The following is a 22,320-nucleotide window of genomic DNA, read 5'->3' as shown; positions in this document are numbered from 1 at the left end:
GGCAGCCCTCATAGTACTTTAAATGGATTAAAAGCTCCAATTAAAAGGTACAACTGGCAGAATGGATTTTTAAAAATGGCCCAACTATATGCTATGCATAAGATACTCACTTTAGATCTCAAAACATACACAGGTTGAAAGTGAAAAACAGGAAAATGTATTCCATGCAAACAGCAACCAACAGAGAGCTGGAATAGCTAAATTATACTTTAAATTAGACTTATAAGACTTAGGATAAAAATAGACTTTAAGTCAGATAATATTACGAGAAACAAAGAATGACATTATACATTAGTAAGAGAGTCAACTCACCAGTAAGACGTTAACAATTACAAATACATATGCACCAAACATCAGCACCCCAAAATATATCAGGCAAGCATTGACAGAATCAAAGGGACATAGTTCTTCAATAAAAGGAGACTTCAGTGCTCCATTTTCAAAAACAGAACTACAAGGAACGTTAGGAAGAAAAAAGATTACTTGAACAATACTACAAACCAGTTACAAGTTACAGAAATAGAACATTCAAACCAAGAGCAGAATACACATTTTTTTCTCAAGTGCACATGGAACATTCTCAGGATAGACAATATGTTAGGCTACAAAACAATCCTCAGTAAATTTTAAAACACTGAAAACATACAAAGTATCTTTCCTAATCACAATGGAAGGAGACTAGAAATTAAGAAAAAACTAAAAAATTCACAAGAAACTCATGGGATGAAACAAAAGTAGTGTTAAAAGGGAATTTTATAGCTTATAAATGCATACAGTGAAAAAAAATGATCATAAATAGCTATAAAACTTAAGGAAATAAAAAAGCAAAATAAGCAAAATGAACCCAAATTAGCATAAAGAAGAAAATAATAAAGAGTAAAACATTGATATAAAATACAAAATAGGGGCGCCTGGGTGGCTTCATGGGTTAAAGCCTCTGCCAGGGTCCTGGGATCAAGCCCCACATCGGGCTCTCTGCTCCACGGAGAGCCTGCTTCCTCCTCTCTCTCGCCTGCCTCTCTGCCTACTTGTGATCTCTGTCTGTCAAATAAATAAATAAAATCTTCAAAAAAATAAAAAAATAAAATAAAATACAAAATAGAAAAACAATGGGTTAAAAAAAAACAAAGATTGGTTTTTGAAAAGATTAACAAAATTGACAAACCATTAGACTAAGGAAAAAGAGAAAACACAAATTACTAAAATTAGAAATTTAGTGAGTGATTTCTTACTGATCTTAATAAATAAAAAGGATTCTAATAGTCTACTATACCTAGAAACACACACCTACCAAGACTGAGTCATGAATAGCAAAATCTAAGCAGACCTTTGTCTAGCAAGGAGACTGAATTAGTAATAAGAAACTTCCAAACAGGGGCATCAGGGTGGCTCAGTAGGTTAAAGCCTCTGCCTTCAGCTCAGGTCATGATCTCAGGGTCCTGGGATTGAGCCCCACATCGGGCTTTCTGCTCAGCGGGGAGCCTGCTTCCCTGTTTTCTCTGCCTGCCTCTGCCTACTTGTGATCTCTGTCAAATAAATGAGTGAAATCTTTAAAAACAAACAAACAAACAAACATCCAAATAAAGAAAAGCCCTGGATCACACAGCTTCACTGATGAATTCTACCACACTGGTGGTCACTAGAAGGGAGGTGTGTGGGGGGATGGGTGAAATAGGTGATGTGGGTTAAGGAGTGCACTTGTGATGAACACTGGATAATGTATGGAAATGCTGAATCACTATATTCTACACCTGAAGCTAATATTACACTATATGTTAATTAACTGCAGTTCAAATAAAAACTTAAAAAAGAACACCACCCCTTCTTGGTCAAAAAACTGGGAGGAGGGTGGAGGAGTCAAGATGGCGGAGAAGTAGCAGGCTGAGACTACTTCAGGTAGCAGGAGATCAGCTAGATAGCTTATCTAAAGATTGCAAACACCTACAAATCCAACGGGAGATCGAAGAGAAGAACAGCAATTCTAGAAACAGAAAATCAACCACTTTCTGAAAGGTAGGACTGGCGGAGAAGTGAATCCAAAGCGACAGGAAGATAGACCGCGGGGGGAGGGACCGGCTCCCAGGCAAGCGGCGGAGCAATGGAGCACAAAATCAGGACTTTTTAAAAAGTCTGTTCCGCTGAGGGACATCGCTCCAGAGGCTTAACAGGGGTGAAGCCCACACGGGGTCAGCGTGGCCTCAGGTCCCGCAGGGTCACAGAAGGATCGGGGGTGTCTGAGTGTCACAGAGCTTACCGGTATTAAAACGGGGAAGCCGGCTACAGAGACAGAGCTGAGCAGTGAGCTCTAAGCTCGGGGTTACCTTGAACCGGTCGCAGGCTCGGTCAGCTGGGAGCATGGCCAGAGGCAGGGTGATGGGAGTAATTGCGCAGTGTTCTCTGAGGGCACACTGAGGAGTGGAGCCCCGGGCTCTCGGCTCCTCCAGGCCAGAGACTGGGAGGCTGCCATCTTCATTCCCGTCCTCCGGAACTCTACGGAAAGCGCTCAGGGAACAAAAGCTCCCGAAAGCAAACCCGAGCGGATTACCCAGCCCGGCCCCTGGTAAGGGCGGTGCAACTCCGAGGGGGGCAAAGACACTTGAGAATCACTACAACAGGCCCCTCCCCCAGAAGATCAACAAGAAACCCAGCCAGGACCAAGTTCACCTACGAAGGAGTGCAGTTTCAATACCAAGGAGAGCAGCGGAATTCCAGAGGAGGAGAAAGCAAAGCACGGAACTCATGGCTTTCTCCCCATGATTCTTTAGCCTTGCAGTTAATTTAATTTTTTTTTCTTTTTCAATTTTTTTTTCTCTTCTTCTGCTAAATTTTTTAAAATTTTTCCCTTTTCTTTTTTAATGTTTTTAACTAGTTTATCTAATATATATATATATATATTTTCCCTTTTTATATTTTTTTCTTTATTCGTTTTCTTCTTTTAATTGTTTCTTTTTTTTTTTTCTTGTTTTTCTTTCTGAACCTTTTTATCCCCTTTGTTCCCCCTCATGATTTGGGATCTCTTCTGATTTGGCTAAAGCATATTTTCCTGGGGTTGTTGCCACCCTTTTAGTATTTTACTTGCTCCTTCATATACTCTTATCTGGACAAAATGACAAGGCGGAAAAATTCACCACAAAAAAAAGAACAAGAGGCAGTACCAAAGGCGAGGGACCTAATCAATACAGACATTGGTAATATGTCAGATCTAGAGTTCAGAATGACGATTCTCAAGGTTCTAGCCGGGCTCGAAAAAGGCATGGAAGATATTAGAGAAACCCTCTCGGGAGATATAGAAGCCCTTTCTGGAGAAGTAAAAGAACTAAAATCTAACCAAGTTGAAATCAGAAAAGCTATTATTAATGAGGTGCAATCAAAAATGGAGGCTCTCACTGCTAGGATAAATGAGGCAGAAGAAAGAATTAGCGATATAGAAGACCAAAAGACAGAGAATAAAGAAGCTGAGCAAAAGAGGGACAAACAGCTACTGGACCACGAGGGGAGAATTCGAGAGATAAGTGACACCATAAGACCAAACAACATTAGAATAACTGGGATTGAAGAAGAAGAAGAAAGAGAGAGGGGAGCAGAAGCTATATTGGAAAGAATTATTGGAGAGAATTTCCCCAATATGGCAAAGGGAACAAGCATTAAAATCCAGGAGGTTCAGAGAACCCCCCTCAAAATCAACAAGAATAGGTCCACACCCCATCACCTAATAGTAAAATTTACAAGTCTTAGTGACAAAGAGAAAATCCTGAAAGCAGCCCGGGAAAAGAAGTCTGTTAACATACAATGGTAAAAATATTAGATTGGCAGCAGACTTCTCCACAGAGACCTGGCAGGCCAGAAAGAGCTGGCATGATATATTCAGAGCACTAAACGAGAAAAACATGCAGCCAAGAATACTATATCCAGCTAGGCTATCATTAAAATAGAAGGAGAGATAAAAAGCTTCCAGGACAAACAAAAACCGAAAGAATTTGCAAACACCAAACCAGCTCTATAGGAAATATTGAAAGGGGTCCTCTAAGCAAAGAGAGACCCTAAAAGTAGTAGATCAGAAAGGAACAGAGACAATATACAATAACAGTCACCTTACAGGCAATACGATGGCACTAAATTCATATCTCTCAATAGTTACCCTGAATGTTCATGGGCTAAATGCCCGAACAAAAGACACAGGGTGTCAGAATGGATAAAAAACAAAACCCATCAATATGTTGCCTACAACAAAATCATTTTAGACCCGAAGACACCTCCAGATTTAAAATGAGGGGGTGGAAAACAATGTACCATGCTAATGGACATCAGAAAAAGCTGGGGTGGCAATCCTTATATCAGATCAATTAGATTTTAAGCCAAAGACTCTAATAAGAGATGAGGAAGGACACTATATCATACTCAAAGGATCTGTCCAACAAGAAGATCTAACAATTTTAAATATCTATGCCCCTAACGTGGGAGCAGCCAACTATATAAACCAATTAATAACAAAATCAAAGAAACACATCAACAATAATACAATAATAGCAAGGGACTTGAACACTCCCCTCACTGAAATGGACAGATCATCCAAGCAAAAGATCAACAAGGAAATAAAGGCCTTAAATGACACACTGGACCAGATGGACATCACAGATATATTCAGAACATTTCATCCCAAAGCAACAGAATACACATTCTTCTCTAGTGCACATGGAACATTCTCCAGAATAGATCACATCCTCGGTCCTAAATCAGGTCTCAACCGGTATCAAAAGATTGGGATCATTCCCTGCATATTTTCAGACCACAATGCTCTGAAGCTAGAACTCAATCACAAGAGGAAATTTGGAAAGAACCCAAAAACATGGAGACTAAACAGCATCCTTCTAATGAATGAATGGGTCAACCAGGAAATTAAAGAAGAATTGAAAAAATTCATGGAAACAAATGATAATGAAAACACAACGGTTCAAAATCTGTGGGACACAACAAAGGCAGTCCTGAGAGGAAAATATATAGCGGTACAAGCCTTTCTCAAGAAACAAGAAAGGTCTCAGGTACACAACCTAACCCTACACCTAAAGGAGCTGGAGAAAGAACAAGAAAGAAACCCTAAACCCAGCAGGAGAAGAGAAATCATAAAGATCAGAGCAGAAATCAATGAAATAGAAACCAAAAAAACAACAGAACAAGTCAATGAAACTAGGAGCCGGTTCTTTGAAAGAATTAATAAGATTGATAAACCCCTGGCCAGACTTCTCAAAAAGAAAAGAGAAAGGACCCAAATCAATAAAATCATGAATGAAAGAGGCGAGATCACAACTAACACCAAAGAAATACAGACAATTATAAGAACATACTATGAGCAACTCTACGCCAACAAATTTGACAATCTGGAAGAAATGGATGCTTTCCTAGAGACATATAAACTACCACAACTGAACCAGGAAGAAATAGAAAGCCTGAACAGACCCATAACCAGTAAGGAGATTGAAACAGTCATCAAAAATCTCCAAACAAACAAAAGCCCAGGGCCAGACGGCTTCCCGGGGGAATTCTACCAAACATTTAAAGAAGAACTAATTCCTATTCTCCTGAAACTGTTCCAAAAAATAGAAATGGAAGGAAAACTGCCAAACTCATTTTATGAGGCCAGCATCACCTTGATCCCAAAACCAGACAAGGATCCCATCAAAAAAGAGAACTACAGACCAATATCCTTGATGAACACAGATGCAAAAATTCTCACCAAAATACTAGCCAATAGGATTCAATAGTACATTAAAAGGATTATTCACCACGACCAAGTGGGATTTATTCCAGGGCTGCAAGGTTGGTTCAACATCCGCAAATCAATCAAGGTGATACAACACATTAATAAAAGAAAGAACAAGAACCATATGATACTCTCCATAGATGCTGAAAAAGCATTTGACAAAGTACAGCATCCCTTCCTGATCAAAACTCTTCAAAGTGTAGGGATAGAGGGCACATACCTCAGTATTATCAAAGCCATCTATGAAAAACCCACCGCAAATATCATTCTCAATGGAGAAAAACTGAAAGATTTTCCGCTAAGGTCAGGAACACGGCAGGGATGTCCATTATCACCACTGCTATTCAACATAGTACTAGAAGTCCTAGCCTGAGCAATCAGACAACAAAAGGAAATTAAAGGCATCCACATCAGCAAAGAAGTCAAACTATCACTCTTCGCAGATGATATGATACTATATGTGGAAAACCCAAAAGACTCCACTCCAAAACTGCTTGAACTTGTACAGGAATTCAGTAACGTGTCAGGATATAAAATCAATGCACAGAAATCAGTTGCATTTCTATACACCAACACAAGACAGAAGAAAGAGAAATGAAGGAGTCAATCCCATTTACAATTGCACCCAAAACTATAAGATACCTAGGAATAAACCTAACCAAAGAGACTAAGAATCTATACACAGAAAACTATAAAGTACTCATGAAAGAAATTGAGGAAGACACAAAGAAATGGAAAAATGTTCCATGCTCATGGATTGGAAGAATAAATATTGTGAAAATGTCTATGCTACCTAAAGCAATCTACACATTTAATGCAATTCCTATCAAAGTACCATCCATTTTTTTTTCAAAGAAATGGAACAAATAATCCTAAAATTTATATGGAACCAGGAAAGACCTCGAATAGCCAAAGGAATACTGAAAAAGAAAGCCAAAGTTGGTGGCATCACAATCCTGGACTTGAAGCTCTATTACAAAGCTGTCATCATCAAGACAGCATGGTACTGGCACAAATACAGACACATAGATCAATGGAACAGAATAGAGAGCCCAGAAATAGACCCTCAAGTCTATGGTCAACTAATCTTCGACAAAGCAGGAAAGAATGTCCAATGGAAAAAAGACAGCCTCTTCAATAAATGGTGTTGGAAAATTGGACAGCCACATGCAGAAACATGAAATTGGATCATTTCCTTACACCACAGACGAAAATAGACTCAAAATGGATGAAGGACCTCAATGTGAGAAAGGAATCCATCAAAATCCTTGAAGAGAACACAGGCAGCAACCTCTTCGACCTCAGGCGCAGCAACATCTTCCTAGGAACATCGCCAAAGGCAAGGGAAGCAAGGGCAAAAATGAACTATTGGGATTTTATCAAGATCAAAAGCTTTTGCACAGCAAAGGAAACCGTTAACAAAACCAAAAGACAACTGACAGAATGGGAGAAGATATTTGCAAATGACATATCAGATAAAGGGCTAGTGTCCAGAATCTATAAAGAACTTAGCAAACTCAACACCCAAAGAACAAATAATCCAATCAAGAAATGGGCAGAGGGGGGCGCCTGGGTGGCTCAGTGGGTTAAAGCCTCTGCCTTCGGCTCGGGTCATGATCCCAGGGTCCTGGGATCGAGCCCCACATCGGGCTCTCTGCTCAGCAGCGAGCCTGCTTCCTCCTCTCTCTCTGCCTGCCTCTCTGCCTACTTGTGATCTCTGTCTGTCAAATAAATAAACAAATCTTTAAAAAAAAAAAAAAAAGAAATGGGCAGAGGACATGAACAGACATTTCTGCAAAGAAGACATCCAGATGGCCAACAGACACATGAAAAAGTGTTCCATATCACTCGGCATCAAAACCACAATGAGATACCACCTCACACCAGTCAGAATGGCTAAAATTAACAAGTCAGGAAATGACAGATGCTGGCGAGGATGCGGAGAAAGGGGAACCCTCCTACACTGTTGGTGGGAATGCAAGCTGGTGCAACCACTCTGGAAAACAGCATGGAGGTTCCTCAAAATGTTGAAAATAGAACTACCCTATGACCCAGCAATTGCACTACTGCGTCTTTACCCTAAAGATACAAATGTAGTGATCCGAAGGGGCACGTGCACCCAAATGTTTATAGCAGCAATGTCTACAATAGCCAAACTATGGAAAGAACCTAGACGTCCATCAACAGACGAATGGATAAAGAGGATGTGGTATATATACACAATGGAATACGATGCAGCCATCAAAAGAAATGAAATCTTGCCATTTGCGACGACGTGGATGGAACTAGAGGGTATCATGCTTAGCGAAATAAGTCAATCGGAGAAAGACAACTATCATATGATCTCCCTGATATCAGGGAGAGGAGATGCAACATAGGGGGTTAAGGGGGTAGGAGAAGAGTAAATGAAACAAGATGGGATTGGGAGGGAGACAAACCATAAGTGACTCTTAATCTCATAAAACAAACTGAGGGTTGATGGGGGGAGGGGGCTTGGGAGAAGGGGTGTGGCGTTATGGACACTGGGGAGGGTATGTGCTATGGTGAGTGCTGTGAAGTGTGTAAACCTGGCGATTCACAGACCTGTACCCCTGGGGATAAAAATATATTATATGTTTATAAAAAATAGAATTAAAAAAAAAACTGGGAGGAGAAACTCATCCCAACTCATTTTAAGAGATTAACATTACCTGAAACTAAAGCCATACAAAGACACGACAAGAAAACTAGACTAATATCACTTATGAACACTGATGCAAAAATCCTCACTGAAATACTTAAAACCAAATTCTGTGTAATATTAGAAGGATTATTATATATCATGATCTAGGGGCTAATTCCTGGACTGCAATGATGGTTCAAAATATAAAACAAAAACAATGCAGAATTGTTCTTGTCTATTTATCCATAGAATGAAGGAAAAATAAAAACCATGATCATCTCAAATGATGCCAAAACTGTATATGACAATATCAAACACTGTTTTCATGATAAAAACACTCAATGAACTATTCCTAGGAACTTTCTTCAACATGATAAAGGCCATATGGGAAAAACCCACAGATACCTTAGTCAATGGTAAAAGAGAAATGCTTTTTCTCCTCTAAGACAGAAGAAAAAGATGTCCACATTTTTTCTTGTATTCAACAAGATATTGGAACTTATAGCCAGAGCCATTAAATAAGAAAAAGAAACAAAAGGCATTCTAATTGTCAGGAATAAAATTATCTTTTTGTAGCGGACATAATTTTATAATGTATAAAACTCTAAAAAACCTACCCCCCAAAAAAAACCTGTTAGTAAAGTTACAGGATCTAAAATCAAGACAGAAAAACCAGTTATGTTATACAAAGCAATAATGAACAATCTGAAATGGAAAGTAACAATTTGTTCTACAATACTGTAAGAAGAATACACTTAGGAATTAACTTAAACAAGGAGGGAACAGACTTGTATACTTATATTCCATATAAGACTGCTAAAAGAAATAAAAGAAGACACAAATAAAAGGAAAGATATCCCACATTCATGGACTGGAAAACCTAATATGTTGACAATACTACCCAAAACAATCTACAATTCAATGCAATCCCTATTAAAATTTCAGTGATGTTTCAGGCAGAATAGAAAAACCCATTCTCAAAGTCATATGAAATCTCAAGGTTCCCCAAACTGCCAAAACAAACTTGAAAAAGAACAAAGTTGGAGGGCTCACACATCCCTGATTTTAAAACTTGCTACAAAGCTATAGTAATCAAAACAGTGTGCCACTGACATAAGGACAGACAGACCAATGGAATAAATAGACATCCCAGATATAAACCTCTACATATATGGTTAACTGAGTATTGACAATCATGCCCAGACCATTCAATGGGGAAAAGACCATCTTTTCAACAAATTGTGCAGAGAAAAGTCGACATTCACATGGAAAAGAATGAAACTGGACTCATACCATATATAAAAATTAACTCTAAATGAATCAAAGACCTAGGTGTAAGATCTAAAACTGTAAAACTCTTAAAAGAAAACACAGGGGAAAACCTTCATAATGTTAGATTCAACAATAATTTCTTGGGTATGACTCAAAAGCACAGGCAACAAAAGAAAAAAATAAACTGGACTTTATCAAGTTAAAAACTTTTGTGTATCAAAGAATGCTATCAAGAGAGTGAAAAGGCAACCCACAGAATGGGAGAAAATATCTGAAAATTATATATCTGATAAAGAATTGATATTCCTAATGTATAAAGAACACCTACAACAAAATAATCCAATTTAAAATTGGTGAAAGGACTGGAATAGGTATTTCTCCAAAGGAATTTTATAAATGACTAATAAATACATACATGAAAAAATGTATTCAACAATACTAGCCATGTGGGAAATTCAAATCAAATCCATAATGAGATACAATTTCATATCCTTAAAATGATTATTTAAAAAAAAAGTGTTGGTGAGTGTGTGGAAAAACTACTCTTATTCATCACTAATGGAAATACAAAATGGTGTGGCACTGTGGAAAACAGTTTGGTAGCTCTTCCGAAAGTTAAACAGAATTATAATATTATCCAGCAATTCCAGAGCTAGATATATATCTGAAGAAATTGAAAGCAGAGACCCAAATGGACAGTTGTACCCTCATGCTTATAGAAGCATTATTCACAATAGCCAAAATGTTGAAACAATCCAAGTGTCCATCAGCAGATGAATGGTAAATAAAATAAAGTATATACATACAAGGAAATACTAGTCATGAAGAAGAATGAAATTCTGATATACACTGCGACATGTAAATATTACACTAAGTGAAATAAGGCAGACACAAAAGGAAAAATATTCTATGTTTCTACTTAAGAGGCACCTAGAATAAATTCACAGGAAAAGAAAGTAGGGCAGGTTATGAGAGGCTGGAGGAAGGGGAAGGAAAAATGGGGAGTTCTTTAATGGTTACAGAGATGTTTGGGATGATGAAACAGTTTTAGAGATGAACAGCGGCAGTGGATATTCAACACTGAGTGTACTTAACGGCACTGAAGTGTACATTTAATGGCTAAAATGGTATATTTTATATATGTTTTACTTCACTTTAAATAAAAGTAAAAAAAAAATTCACTGAAAGAAATATGCAAGTCCTTACTTAGTGCTAAATAAGCAGACTTCCACAACTTAGTGGATCACTTACAGAGTGGTGCAATGATTAAGATGACAGGCTCTGAATGAAGTTACACTGCCCAGTTCAATCCTGGCTCTTCCCTTCTGTAGCTGTGTGACCTCAGGCAAGTTGCTTTATCCCTTTGGTTAGCTTCCAAATCTAAGTGAAATTACTAGTATCTTTCTCATAGGATTGTTGTGAAGATTAATGAATTATTCACTCATTATGGCCTTTAGAAAGAGTTAATTCATACGAAGTACAGACACAAAGAGATTGATAAGGATGAACTCACTGTTAGTAGCGATCTATTTTTTTTTAAAGATTTTATTTATTTGACACAGAGATCACAAGTAGGCAAAAAGGCAGGCAGAGAGAGAGGGGGAAGCAGGCTCCCCACTGAGTTGGGAGCCCGATACGGGGCTCAATTCCAGGACCCTGGGATCAAGACCTGAGCCGAAGGCAGAGGCTTTAACCCACTGAGACACCCAGGTGCCCCTGTTAGTAGCTATCTAAACAAACCCATCAGTCCACATCCAAAATTTAATATGAAATGCCTTTGATCTGAATTTTGGTGTTCAATTTCAGAAAATTACCCATTATAAACATGTAAATTCTCAGATGTCCATTGTCAGAAATAGGTTTTCTCACAGTACTTTTTTTTATCATTTTTAAATTTAAATTCAATTAATTAACATATATTATTGGTTTCAGAGGTACAGGCCTGTGATTCATCAGTCTATTATACCCAGTGCTCATTACATTACATATCCTCTCTAATGTCCACCACCCAGTTACACCATCTACCCACAGCCATCCCCTCCAGCAACCCTCAGTTTCCTTCCTATGATTAAGAGTCTCTTATGATTTGTCTCCCTGACTTCATCTCATTTTACTTTTCCCTCTCTCCCCCTATGCTCCTCTGATGCTCCTGTTTTGTTCTTAAATTCCATGTATCAGTGAAATCATATGATACCTTTCTTTGACTGATTTATTTCACTTAGCAAAATACCCTCTAGTTCCATCCACATCATTGCAAATGGTAAGATTTTATTTGATGTCTGAATAGTATTCCATCTTCTTTATCTTCTTTATCCATTCATCTGTTAATGGACATTTGCATTCTCTCCATAGTTTGGCTATTGTGAACACTGCTGCTATAAACATTGGGGTGCAGGTGCCCCTTCGGGTCACTACATTTGTATCCTTGGGGTAAATACCCAGTAGTGCAATTGCTGGGTCATAGGGCGGCTCTATTTTCAGCTTTTTAAGGAACCTCAATACTGTTTTCCAGAGTGGCTGCACCAGCTTCCCCATGAGCATTCCCATCAACTTGTGTAGGAGGGTTCCCCTTCCTCCGCATCCTTGCCAACATCTGTTGCTTCCTGACTTGTTAAATTTTAGCCATTCTGACTGATGTGAGATGGTCTATTACAAAGCTGTAATCATCAAGACAGTATGGTACTGGCACAAAAACAGACACATAGATCAATGGAACAGAATAGAAAACCCAGAAATGGACCCTCAACTCTGTGGTCAACTAATCTTTGACAAAGCAGTGAACAATATCTAATGGGAAAAGGACAGTCTCTTGAACAAATGATGTTGGGAAAATTGGATAGCAACATGCAAAAGAATGAAACTGGACCATTTCCTTACACTGCACACAAAAATAGACTCAAAATGGATACAAGACCTAAATGTGAGACAGGAATCCATGAAAATCCTAGAGGAGAACACAGGCAGCAACCTCTTTGACCTTGGCTATAAAACTCTTGCTAGATACATCTCCAAAAGCAAGGGAAACAAAGGCAAAAATTAACTAGCGGGACTCTATCAAAATAAAAAGCTTTTGCACAGCAAAGGGAAAAGTCAACAAGACCAAAAGACAACTGACAGAATGGGAGAAGATATTTTCAAATGACATCAGATAAAGGGCTAGCATCCAAAATCTATAAAGAACTTATCAAACTCAACACCCAAAGAAAATCCAATCAAGAAATGGACAGAAGACATGAAGAGACAATTCTCCAAAGACATCCAAATGACCAACAGATGCATGAAAAAATGCTCTACATCACTCGGCATCAGGGAAATACAAATCAAAACCACACTGAGATACCTTCGCCTAGTATTCTGATGTCTGGTCTATGTGCTTTCCTATACTATAGATATCATTAAGGTGGCAAAAAACACATATATTAGGTATCCTTCACTGTCCTTTCCTTCCATATTTCATAATTTGCATGAAGAGTTCCTTCAACTTACTATGAATCACGTAACTTTCTCATTTATAATTGCAGCTAAGAAACTTAAACTTACAGAAGGTTGACAGTGGTTTGTTTTCTCTAAAATTCATTTTAGGTGCTCATTTCCATTATACATTTCTACTTAAAATTTGAAAAAATTTACTTTGTATCAAAGGAATACTAAATACTTACCAATTGAAGATAGAAATTGGCAGGACTATTTATATGACAAACCATAACTGAAACATCTGTCATTTCTTTAGGCAAAATAGGTGGGTGATAGTGTAAAGTCATATTTTTTTCAGAGTGGCTTCTTGGCAATTGTGACCTAAACCTGATTAAAAACATAATCAAAAGCATAAGCAGGTCATTTTCTTAAAATCGCTCTTCTCTTAGCAACTTGGTCTGAAGGAAGGACTTGTACATAGACTAATTAATCTACCTAGAGTATTCTCTTTCCAATTTCTTTTCTAATACATTTCTTGGTATTGTCTTCAATTATCAAACCAAGTGAGATGTCAAACTTGAGATGTCAAGTCTCAAAAATCAATAATTGATCTTCGAATTTGTGTTGGGACATTTTTGAGCCAGGTCTGTGTCTTCTACTCGAAGTTCCTCTTTGAGGAACTGACAACCACGGACTGTGGTAGCACTCAGTAAGGCCACCTGCGGGGTGTCTGTGACCCCATCCAGCTCTAATACTACTATTGTATTTCCACAATGAGATCTACTTGGGTCACTTCCAGAGTCATCTCATCACTCAGGACAAAAAGTTAGTATCTTTCACTATCCCTATTGTTAGTCATCTTACTTTGTTCATCAGTGATGGGGGTGGAGGAAGTAACTTTAAGTATCTATTCTAAATTCCTACATTAAATACAGAATGGTGATCATGAACTTATTCCAGTGGTTAGAAAATTTAAGCCAGGAACTTTAAACTATGATTCTTAAAACCCTAGTAGAACTGTTTGTGAAATTATCAAGAATCTAAAAAAATGTTCAGTATCTACAAATAGATTCCTTTGAGTTACCTTAATTTTTCTATTTACTTAAATTATCTGAATGCAGTTTTCAGATAACCGTACTTAGAGAGCCCTGGTAGCAATATTTTTAACCTCTTAGATTATGCTTTAGAGTCAGTCCATAGTTTTTATAGGTAAACTCTGTTATTCCAATTTATAACTACACCTCAAAGTATTTGTTTTAATAAGTTACCTACCTTGCTAACTCCATAAAAACTAATGCATCTCTAAGAGACACAGGCATATCACTGCTTATTTTATTTGTTGGTGGTTTCTGCAGATCTACAATTAGCACACCATCTTCTTCTCTAAAAACTTTCATTAAAACAGCCTTGTTATTTACCATTTTCAAAAATTCTACTTTGGCTTCTTCTCCCCAGCCTTCATCCTGTGAAAAAAGTAGAATTCCAATGTACTTAATAACTACAATTAGCTCTAATGGTACCATGCTCTGGATTTAGCTTTTACTTTATTTTTCTTTGTAAATCCAAAATACAATCAAAGTCTGCAAACTTGAGCACAGGGGCTCAACCACAGATACTAAACAATACCTAGGGCCAGATCCAAGGTCAGTGTTTATGTATGTACAATATATGAATTTTTTTTTAGTGAGTTCTGTTTCCAGTGTGGGGTTTGAATTCATGATCCCGAGATCAAGAGTCACATGCTCTACCAAATGAGCCAGCCAGGTGCCCCTAGATCTTTGATTTTTATGAACAGTCTCAAGGTGTCCATTAAGCTGTTGTATTTTAGAATTTAGTTTCACTTCTGAATATTTATATATATATATGTGCATATATATATAACATATTATATAACATTATATAAATTATAAATATTCTAAAATAAAACATATGATTTTTCCACTTAAATAACACAAATTCAAAAGGTAATTTTGGGGTGCTTGGGTGGCTCAGTTGGTTAAATGTCCGTCTCAGCTTAAGTCACGATCCCAGGGTCCTGGGATTGAGCCCCACATTGGGCCCCCTGATTGGCGGGGAGTCCGCTTCTCCCTCTCCCTCTCCCCACGGCTTGTGCTTTCTCTCCCTCTCTCTCTCAAATAAAGAAAAAGAAGAGGTAAATTTGAAAGTATACTGGAAGCCATGTAATGTAATCAAGGTGTTTATAATCATCAGTTTCCATTTAACTGGGAATATATGAAGTATATGGTATTTAAATAATGAAAAATATTCACCCATTTAAAAAAAAATTTAAGTTGATCTTTGAACCTTTAAGTTTCCATACCTAAAGAAAATATCAAGGGTTAAAACTACACATTCCTGGTGTTAAGTTCTTTATATATTTTGAATATTAACCCCTTATCAGACATACCATTTGTAATTATCTTCTCTCATTCAGTAGGTTGCCTTTTGTTTTGTTGAGGATTTCCTTCATTGAGCAAAAGTTTTTTATTTTGGTGTATTCCCAAATATGTTATTTTTGCTTTTATTTCCTTTGCCTGAGGAGACATATCTAGAAAAATATTGCTAAGGCTGATGTCAGAGAGATTACTATCTATGTTTTATCTAGGACTTTTATGGTTTCAGGTCTCACATTTAGAAATTTAATTTTGTGTTTCTTTTTGCGCATGGTATAATCAAATGTTCCAGTTACATTCTTCTGCCATGTAGCTGTCCAGATTTCCTAGCACCATTTATTGAAGAGATGGTCTTTTCCCCGTTGTATATCCTTGCCTCCACTGTCATGGATTAATTGATTATATAAGCATGGTTTTATTTCTGGGCTCTCTATTCTGTTCCATTGATCTGTAAGTCTATTTTTGTATCAGTACCATACTGTTTTTTTTTTTTTTTTTTTTACTTTGGTTTTGTAGTATATTATGAAATCTGGAATTGTGATATCTCCAGCAGAGTTGGTTAGTCACTATGCTGTATACCTGAGACTAATGTAACAGTGTGTGTCAACTATACTCAAACTTCTTAAAAGCTACAGGTTGCTTAAAAACAAAACAAAAAAAAAACCTCTTTCTAAAGATTATAAAGTTTATTCAGAAAATGCAAAGAAGTATAAAAGCCAAATTTAAACCAGTTTTACCATTTTGGGGAAAACAGCTAATACTTACGTTTCCTTTTACATTTTTTTTCATTTACTCATTCTTTCAAATATCTGTCAAATGCCTTTTATGTGCTATGTAATCTGCTAAGCACTGGGAATACAATGATAGGCAGAGACACAGATTCCTGCTTTCAAAGCCTTCATAAAATAACCATTTAACATATATTCTTACACACATTTTCTGTCTTGTAAGAGTTTTTAAGGCTTGCTGGGGAATAGATATTCATAAACAATACAAAGCAGAATACAACTAATGAACAAAGTGTCATGAAAATAGTGAAGAAATTTATAGAAACACATGCCAGACCATATTTTAAAATTTATTTTTCTCTCCATATGTGACTCAAATTTAGTGCTTTATTTGGATTCATTCCAAGTATATGTTTATTCATTTGTATATGTTTATTCAACTCAACTTCCCATTAATAATGTTTCTAATTATGGAAACTGAAGTTCATTTCCTTTTTTACTGGCACTGATAATTTATTATACAAAATGCACTTTACCAAAAGAATTGATGCCTTGAACCTACACTTTGCAATCTAACGGCAATACATAGCTAAAACTGAGATATTTAGCCCCCAGAAGAAGAAATAATTTAAGTTTCACTTACTGAATTCTGTGGAACAATGTCTTTCAGTGAGCATGGCAGTGCTAGTGGCTGGATGTCTTTCAGCAGCCCTTCAATATATGGTTCAGACTTCCTTAGAACTAGGCATAAGTCATTTAGTACTATATGCTGCTCAGCAATGTGTTCTGATCTTGCATGGGTATCACCAACCCTAAAAGAATTCAGGTAATATTTATTGAAAATAATACTTGAAACCCAAACTTGCTTTCTCTACATAAAAGGTATGCATTTCTAAGGATACTTTATTTAAGCTAAATCTTCTAGAAAGTTGTATTCTAATTCATACTTTCCTACTACATAGATTTAATCCATATTTTATAAGCACAGACAGTACTTTTATCTATAAAATAAAATCTCAGCTGACTTTATCTGTCTTTCCTATATTTGTTCAAGTTTAGACTTAAAGGGGATAATGATAATGATGCCTCCAAACAGAAAACTATTTATTTATAAAGCTAGAACCATTAAATAGTGACCATTCTATACAGTTAACACGGGTCCTTACCAAAGAAACATTTTCAGTTTTTTTAATTTATTATTATTGTTGTTTTATTTTCCTAGAAGATTGAGGGAAATATTTTTGAGTACCTAGGGTTAGCTTTAATAATTATAGAAATCTGATTTAAAATTCTACTCAATCATCCTGCAGCTAACTATAATACTTTATTTAAAAGAAATATTTTTGTGCATCATTCCCTCTTTCGAATAAACACAGAAAAGTACTTAAATTTGGATACATCAAAAAGCTCCTTTTCCAAAATAACAGAAAAAAACCTACTCCTTTTCCAAGCTCCTCATGTAGTAACACAAATAAATGATAATACTTTACTAATTTAGTAGTCAGTAAAACAAATAAGAGAACAAAATAAAAAGTATATGCCTTAGAAGTAAAAAATGATAAATTACTCCTTTCTATTCTTTCCCAATTTCCTTTATTCTTCAGTATTTCACCTCCCCCCGCCCCCGATAGCCAATGTTTCCAAACAGGCCAGGAACATGTAATACCATACCCTGAAACAATAAGGACTTCAGAATTTCCAAAATCTACCATGAATATTTGTATTAGTGCAACTTCATGGACTGAGAATTTGGTTGGACTACAAAGTTTTCTAACATGTTCACTTTCTATTGGAATTAATTCAGTGATAGTTCCTCGACACCACATCCCATTTTCAATACTGTTGACAAATATTCTTGCACCTAAATAATAAGGAAGACAAATCATTATCAGTGTTTATGAAGAAAAATACCTAATTAGCTCTAATTTATGAACATGTATATTAGTTCCACCACTAAGAAATTTTAATTAATTTATTTCCTGAAGACTTAGTACATGTCGAGTGCTATGAACAATATAAAGGTGGTATATTGTGATAGTTCCTATTATATAGGTAGCTGGGGAGGTAAATGCAAAGTTACCAGTCTCTTATTGAGGACCTATATTTTATGAACTATAACAAAGATGAATGAGACTATCTTGCAATAAAGAAGCTCAAGAAAGGGGGCACCTGGGTGACCCAGTGGGTTAAGCCTCTGCCTTCGGCTCAGGTCATGATCTCAGGGTCCTGGGATCAAGTCCTGCATCGGGCTCTCTGCTTAGCAGGGAGCCTGCTTCCCTCTCTCTCTGCCTGCCTCTCTGCCTACTTGAAATCTTGCTCTTTCTGTCAAAAAAAAACCAAAAAACAAACCAAACCTCAAGAAAGGAAAAGAGATAGGCAATTAAATGTACTTAAAACAATAAAGACATTCTACCCCATGTATACATACACATACATGTATAGACATATACATGCTGAAATTTATAAAATCATTTGGTAGCATAAAGGAAGAAACAATTACCTTCTCTTGATAAAGAGGAATCAAAGTAAAGAAACAATGAAAGGCTATATATGACATGCCAAAATTAAATTAATACACAATGGGGTTCAGAGAAGAGGAAGATGAACCAAGGACCTAGCAGCAGAGAGATCAGATGAATTACAAATTAATTCGGGAAAAAAAGGTCAAGGAAGAAAGAGGCCCGAATTTGAATGCTTCCTATGAGCTCAGTGATGTTCTCAGTGTTCTGTGTTTGAATTTACTTACTCCCACAACAACCCTATAGAGATAGGGCTTTCATCACACAGGTAGGCAAAGGTGGTCTTAGAGCCCATCCTCTTAACAACTAAGCTACCTATCAGAGATAAATTGATAGATCTCACCACTCACTATATACAGAGGGATGCTGTATAAATCCCCTCTGTATATGCTAATTAAAACAGGATAGCTGAGAGGCACATTAGGGTAGCCTTTTAACTTTTAGTTCTATGAAAATGTTTATCTGGCCTAAAGATTGTCATCAACATTTCTCTTATGTTGATATACCACATAACCAATATTCTGAGTTTTAAACTATATGCTATGAAACTATTCTTTTTCACTATAGGTAAGATAAAAGCCTATTGAAGACATTTGTTCTTTATAATGAAGAGCACAGGTAGGAAAAGGGAACAAGAGGATAGCCTCTTAAAGCATCTTAAAGTTCTTTCCTTGTCACTTTCTTAAAATATGAATGAGTATTCAAGTCATGTAAATTTATTTACCTGAAACAATAATTATACTTAATTTAAAACAAAGGATGACTGTGGCTTTTTTAGAACATTTTCTCAATCTAAGTTGAACTCTTTTGGGCATGTATTAAATTTTAAGAGAAATATTTGTAGCCATAAATGTTTAATACTATACTTTTCTTTTCTTAGATACTCATAATTTACTGTTCTCTAAAGTTTAAAATTACCATCAGTTTTTGTCAGAAGTGTATGATAAACCTAGATTTTGGATATTCTTTTTTTTTTTTTAAAGATTTTATTTATTTATGAGAGAGAGCGCGCGAGCACAGGCAGACAGAATGGCAGGCAGAGGCAGAGGGAGAAGCAGGCTCCCTGCAGAGCAAGGAGCCCGATGTGGGACTCGATCCCAGGACGCTGGGATCATGACCTGAGCCGAAGGCAGCTGCTTAACCAACTGAGCCACCCAGGCGTCCCGATTTTGGATATTCTGATAAGCCACACAGATGAGCTAAGAGTTAATCACATTCTTAAAGAACGACTACATAACCTTAAACACATAATAATTTTTGGTATTATGTATAGGCATTGATTGCTATTAAGAGAACAGTTTTCTCACTATGTTAATAAATCAAATCATAGTTTTACCTTATTACAAGAGTATAATTAAATTTAGTCAATGAGTTATAAAGAAAATATTTGTAATAAAAGCCTAAATTATGGCAAATTACACATACCCTTAAAATTAAGATAGACTGATTAAGTTTACCAACTACTCTCTGAGTGGCCCTAGGAAATAGACAACACTGTTGTGAGTTAAATGAGCACCTCATTTAAGTGCTTAATGACATCCTCAATATTCACATGTGGGACAGCAAGGGACTGTAGTTATACTATAAGGAATCATCTTATGGGCCAGTTTTCCCTGGGGACAAGGAAACTGTGAAGGGTTTTGTAACTTAAAAAAAAACTACTTTCACTCCATAATGATAGTTTTTGTATATACCTTACTCAGCAGTCAATATTTACCTAACTTACCTAAATAAAATTACATTACGTAATTATAAAACTTTTATGCTTGGAGCACAAATCCGTATTATAAAAGGTCTACATGGGTTGGCCAAATACTATAATATTTAAATGAACTTAATACTTTAGCTTGGAATAAGATTTGTTTACCTAGTTCCAAAATGTCTGAAGGATCAAGGTGTAAACTCTTATTGCAAAACTGATTCACCTTCTTTTCCAATACTGTTGCATCTTTAATTTGTGAATATTTCCGGATATAAAAGTGGCAAGGATGTATTACATGGCTTACAAAAACTAGCTCTGGAGAACCTAGATAAGAATATTAAAACCACATTAATAAATCATAGAAAGAATTCATAAAAACTGAATGCAATACCCTCTAAAAGAATATTAAGTGTCTTGTGGCACTGAAAACTCTAGAATACTTAGGCCCTACAAGAGTCCACACCCAAAATAGTAACCAGACCACTAAAACAAACAGATCCCACTTTCAACATTAAATTCTTTAGCAACCTGAACTGCAAATATTTTATTTTACTTGTCAAGTATGTTAAATGGAATTGTAGTTCATGTGATAATTAGATTCTAAAGTCAAAATATGCTGTAACTCTACAGCATTATAACAAAACATCAGAATTTAGTTATGAACATTTTGGAACTCAGAACTCTATTCATAATAGGTAGGTCTCTTGCATATCACAAAAACTCCTGTTTCTACTATACCCAAAGAACCAAGAATAAGCCCATAGACACTCTGAATACAAATCTTATCTGGCTTAGAAAAGTGAAAAAAATGTCTGTGCAAAGTGAATGTACTGAGCATCATTTAGGGGAGGATGTGTGTGTTTTGGTGAAGGTTGCAGGGTTGGTGAGGGTAGAATAAAAGAGAAAAATATTTGTATATAGCAATAACGAAGCCAAATGCAGCTACTGAAAAGATGTCCAGAATAAATGTTAAAAAAGGAATTAAAAGAACAGAACAGTGTGCATGGTATGCTATGTTTCATGTACAAAAACAGAAAAATTATATATATGTATATGCAAAGAAACTCTGGAAGGGAGGGAGAGACTGAATGAAATGGACAGGTTAGGGGAAAATTTCACAGTATTTTAATATATGATTTTTTAACAATGTAGATGTTTTATTTAGTAAAAATGTTTAAAACACAAAGAATAGGGAAATGTGGAATTGGAGACAGTAAATATAGATGATAAAAACAAAACAAATGGATCATTTTAACTGTCTGATACAGATCAAAAAGAATAACTATATTGAGGATGGAGTAAAGAAATTAATATGTTTAAGTACGGAGGCAGTTGAGAGAAGTGTTATAGATTTCAGAAATATTTTTGCCAGTAACAGCTAACATTTTTAACATTAAAAGGAAGAAGTTTTAGTTAACAGTAAAATTCATTTAACTCACTACCTTCACACTACATTAGATTACTTTACATAAAGCAAACTCCACAACATCAAGTTCAGAGTTGTTAAAGTACTTGCTTTTGATCCGAAAGGGAAAGATGAGTTTTTCTGAAAAGGTTTTTTTGGATCTCTAAGTGTTCCCACAAGATAATCTGTGAAGCATGTTTCATCAAAATAGGAAATAAAGGCAATCGTACTAGTTTTATTAGGTTGACAATGGCACACTATTGCTTAAAAAGCTGTACTTGAGGGGCGCCTGGGTAGCTCAGTGGGTTAAAGCCTCTGCCTTCAGCTCAGGTCATGATCCCAGGGTCCTGGGATCCAGCCCCACATCAGGTTCTCTGGTCAGCAGGGAGCCTGCTTCACTCCCCCCGCCAGCCCCGCCCCCCCGCCTTCCTCTCTGCCTACTTGTGATCTCTGTCAAATAAATAAAT

General features: G+C 36.4%; 1 protein-coding gene across 1 annotated transcript in view; it reads right to left on the bottom strand.

The window, feature by feature from the left end:
* RNF17 (ring finger protein 17) overlaps positions 1-22,320 on the bottom strand; it is a 133,202-nt gene that overhangs the window by 67,310 nt on the left and 43,572 nt on the right. The window contains exons 11-15 of the mRNA XM_032838269.1: positions 20,614-20,772; positions 17,899-18,088; positions 16,871-17,039; positions 14,379-14,569; positions 13,352-13,493 (exon numbers count right to left, since the gene is read on the bottom strand). Coding sequence (XP_032694160.1) covers positions 13,352-13,493; positions 14,379-14,569; positions 16,871-17,039; positions 17,899-18,088; positions 20,614-20,772 — 851 coding nt within the window. The remainder of the gene's footprint in view (positions 1-13,351; positions 13,494-14,378; positions 14,570-16,870; positions 17,040-17,898; positions 18,089-20,613; positions 20,773-22,320) is intronic.

The sequence above is a fragment of the Lontra canadensis genome, unplaced genomic scaffold (genome assembly GCF_010015895.1).
Source record: "Lontra canadensis isolate GAN:19392208 unplaced genomic scaffold, GSC_riverotter_1.0 scaffold103, whole genome shotgun sequence".
Lineage (NCBI taxonomy): Eukaryota > Metazoa > Chordata > Mammalia > Carnivora > Mustelidae > Lontra > Lontra canadensis.
Note: the sequence above shows the minus strand (reverse complement) of the source record. Positions and strands in the feature narration are given on the sequence as shown.